Source organism: Bison bison, unplaced genomic scaffold, assembly GCF_000754665.1.
Source record: "Bison bison bison isolate TAMUID 2011002044 unplaced genomic scaffold, Bison_UMD1.0 scf7180017864361, whole genome shotgun sequence".
Taxonomy (NCBI): domain Eukaryota; kingdom Metazoa; phylum Chordata; class Mammalia; order Artiodactyla; family Bovidae; genus Bison; species Bison bison.
This window is the reverse complement of record NW_011494933.1, coordinates 531958-536274: the sequence shown is the minus strand read 5'-3', so window position 1 is coordinate 536274 and position 4317 is coordinate 531958. Positions and strand designations below refer to the sequence as shown.

The following is a 4317-nucleotide window of genomic DNA, read 5'->3' as shown; positions in this document are numbered from 1 at the left end:
TGTCATGAGAAGGCAGGTCAGTTTTCCTGTGTCCCTTAGAAACACCTTCCGCACCAGCAACTACCTGTTTCCACCGGAAAATCAGTGTTTTTGAAAAGGGGAAAACTGACTGCCACGGCTTTTCCCACCACACTGCTGGGATCTTCCTTACAACTGAGAATGCACTTCTTTAAGATTAGCTATTGCTTAATTATTCATTTGTTTGTTTGTTTTGGCTGCACCAGGTCTTAGAGACAGCACACGGGATCTTCGCTCTTTGTTGGGACACATAAGGGCTTTTTTGTTTTTCAGCTGTGACATGCAAACTCTTAGTTGCGACATGTAGTTCCCTGACCAGGGGCGGAACCCAAGCCCCCTGCATTGGGAACACGGAGTCTTAGTCACTGAGCCACCAGGGAAGTCCCTAGAATGTGTTTTGAATGTTGCTTACTGTGACATTATTTCTTATCAGTTTTGTTTCTTTTTCTTCGTACAAAAGGGCACTCTGACTCTTTAAGGATTATTTGATGCTGTTTAAATAATTATCTAATGTCCCCATTAGCAAAAAATCTCAATGGGCCATTCAGCACTTGTTTTCTGGCCAAGAAATTAATTCAGCAATATTGTGTAAGTTACAAAAAGAATGGAAGTTGCCTTACTTTGGAAGTTTCTCCAGCACGGTTTTCAGTTCTTCACATATGAGCTTCACAAGTCCATTCTTGATGTTACTATACGACACATCGATCATGAAGATGAAGGCTGGTGGGTTGGGAGGCTTATTCTTCTACATGAAAGCAAGCAAATCACACACATATAAAGTACATACATTTCATAATCAAATTAAAGCCCCCAGGAACTCTAGAAGGTCATCAGACCTCTCCTTTAATATTTTATGATATAACATCTGTGGAATCAAATCACTTTCTGGACCAGTCTCTGCCACTATAAAAAAGATAAAGGCTGTTTATTTTCCAGGCTGCGACCTGAGTCCCACTACTGAAGTAGACAGGATTATGACAGCTAGCAGAGAAGGTTCACTTTTGCAGGGCTTAGAAGACCTTATGACCACACCTGCCCAAAGGTGAGTACAGTCCTGTGGGGGCCTTGCTTACAACCCTCTGCCTTAGGGGAAGAAATGTGTCTGGAACCCTGGCAAACTGTGCCGTCAACAGTACGAAACTATAATTAGTGTTTGTTTTTGAAACTGAATTTAAACTTCATAAACTTGATATCATCATGTTCAACTCTTCCTTTATAAGCTCTTTAAAGATATGAAATTACATGCAAAAATATAATTGTATACTTAAAAATTTATACTATATTATCAAATACTTACCTGTTCCTTACAGACTTATGGTAAAAAAAAAAAGTTGAATGCTGGGTCTTTTTTCTATCTGCTTCAAGTAATCACTAACATAAAGCAGCTGCTAAACACATTTTGTAGCTTTCGGTCCCTTGACTGGCTGGTATTCAAAGAGCTCTTAGCAAGGGATTTGTCAGTTGCATTGTACAAAATATTTAGGAAATAGAACCACAGGCAAACGTCTTTTCTGACACTAGAGAATAAAGAATTAAGGCTAATTAAATCTTAACTTTAGGATAAATTAAAATGTTCTAAATTATATTTTAATTGCTACAATTATAAAATTAGGTGATAATATCTCCCAATTATCTTACTAATTCATCTTATATCCAACTATAGGGTTAGATGTAACATTTCTCTTATAAAAGTCATTTGTTAAAAAAAAAAAGGAAAAAAAATTGCAGGACTTGAAAACTACCAACCTGATTATTTCATAGTTTTGCCACATCCAGAATCAGACCAACAAAGAAATATAAGAACTCTACTGGACTTCCCTGTTTGTAGAGTAGTTAAGAATCTGCCTTGCAGTGCAGATGAGACCAGTTCAATCCCTGGTCGAGGAAGATCCCACGTGCCTCGGGGCAACTAAGACCGTGCTCCTCCGCTGCTGAGCCCAGGCTCCACACGAGAAGCCCGCTCAGCGCAACCAGAGAAAGCCTAACGCCGCAACAAAGACCCAGCACGGCCCCAAATAAAACAAGTCAGAAGAAGAAAGTCACTACTGCTGTCTACGCGACCAATTTTTATTGCCAATCTTTCAATTTCCACATAATCTAATTCCTGATATGCTTATGCCAATTTACACAGAATCAAAACCACAGTCATTCCCACTGATTGAACCAAAGCCTGTGACCACACCAAACATGCCCTACCAATTTAACCTTCTCTCCGAAGTTCCGCATCACCAGTTCCCCACTGAATGTCCTCCATTATCTCTAATCTACACATTTCTACATAATGCATCCCTCTAACTTGTTTTCTGCATCTTCTTCATCTTGGTCACTTTATGTGTTAGACACTTCAGTCACGTCTGACTCTGCGACCCCACGGACTGTGGTCCACCAGGCTCCTCTGTCCATGGGATTCTCCAGGCAAGAGTACTGGAGTGGGTTGCCATGTCCTTCTTCAGGAGATCTTTCCAACCCAGGGATCAAACCCGGTCTCCCACATTGCAGGCAGATTCTTTACCATCTGAGCCGCCTACAGAAAACTAATACATCACTCCTTTAAGGAACATTGCCTTCCAACAGCTCTATCAATAACATCACTACACATCAACCCAAAGGCTTGGAAATGTGAAATCAGATGTAACGCTTTTCTTTCCATGAAGTTCCATTGATTTATTCTTTCAAAATGCTTCCTTCACATGTTTTACCCCATCCACCTCTTAGCCACTGGGAAGCATCTCATCTCCGGCCCTAACACCCGCACTGGCCCATCACTGGCTGCCTTCACCCACCACTCCACCCGGGCACCCTGGCGGGCTTTGTCCAGCCAAGCTTAGCAATGGATGAACTCTATAGGCTGGTTTACTGGGTCGTCTTACTAAAACTGCTCTCCTGAAGCTCACAGACCTCCTGGCTGCAAACAACAGTGATCTGAAATAAAATTCAGCTCTCCTCCTCAGTCTCCATCTCTGCAGCTTTCAGCCTGGCAGACCACTTTCCCTTTCTCAGCTGCAGAGGCACAGGGTGTCATTTCCTCTCCCACTTGTCTGATCTCCTCCTCTGTTTCTCACTTTCTTACCTCTTCCAAAGGACACCTTCCTCGCTCTCCCTACCACACGCTCCAGCACAGAATCTCACTTGCTCGTTTTTAAGCAGCACCTCTCTATCGGCGACTCCTCAGGTTCTCTCCTTAGGGCGTTTCCTGAGCTCCCAGCCAGCATTCCAGTCAACTACAGCACAGCACATCTCCACGGCAAGGCCACACCAGCACCTTACACTCAAAAGTGTAGACAACACTTCTCCCACTCCGGCTAGTCTTCCATAAGGAACTTACAGAAAGCATGATCCTCTCAAACAATCTGGGCTTTACATCCCTCTTTCTCTCTGGAACTGTCTGCCTCCCTTACCAGCCACACGGAGTTAACTGTGAAGCCTCTGCAGCTCCTTCCAGTTCCAGTAACCAAATTTGGACCCTCATTTTCTTTCCTTTTAAAATTATTTTCAATAGTGGTAAAACACAGAAAATCATCTACCATCTTAACCATTTGGGCTTCCTTGGTGGCTCCGTGGTAAAGAATCTGACTGCTAGTGCAGGAGACACTGGAGACTTGGGTTTGATCCCTGGGTGGGGAAGATACCCTGGAGCAGGAAACGGCACCCCACTCCAGTATTCTTGCCTGGAAAATTCCATGGACAGAGGAGCCTGGCAGAGTACAGTCGATGGAGTCACAAAAGAGTTGGACACAGCTTAGCGACTAAACAAGGACAGCCACCATTTTGAAGTGTGAATTCTGTGCTATCAAGCACACTCACACTGTTGTGCAACTGCCACCACCATTCATCTCTAGCACGCGAAACGGAAACTTCATACCCAGTAAACAATCGTTTACCATCCCCCCGCCCCCGTCCCTGTGAACCACTTTTCTACATTTCTAATCTCTGTCTCTATGAGTTGAACTACTCTGGGTAATTCATATAAGTAAAATCATACAGTATTTGTCATTTATGCAACTGGCTTCTCTAAGCATAATGGCCTAAACATTCATCCATGTTGAAGCATGGGTCAGAATTCCCTTCGTTTCTCAGGCTCACTAATTCTGCATGGTATGTACATACCACATTTTGTTCATCCATTCATCCATCTATGGATACCTGGGTTGCTTCCAGCTTTTGGCTATTGTGACTAATGCTGTTATGAACACAGATGTACAGATCTCTCTCTGAGACTCTCTTTTCAATTATTTTGGAATATACCCAGAAGTGGAATTGCTGGCCCATTTGGCAGTTTAATTTTTAATTTTTTTTTCC

The 4317-nt window shown here is 42.8% G+C and overlaps 1 protein-coding gene across 1 annotated transcript in view; it reads right to left on the bottom strand.

The window, feature by feature from the left end:
* The window catches only part of SEC24D (SEC24 family member D), a 116317-nt gene that overhangs the window by 33752 nt on the left and 78248 nt on the right, over positions 1–4317 (bottom strand). Inside the window, exon 10 of the mRNA XM_010855231.1 lies at positions 639–763. Within this exon, the coding sequence (XP_010853533.1) occupies positions 639–763 (125 nt within the window). The remainder of the gene's footprint in view (positions 1–638; positions 764–4317) is intronic.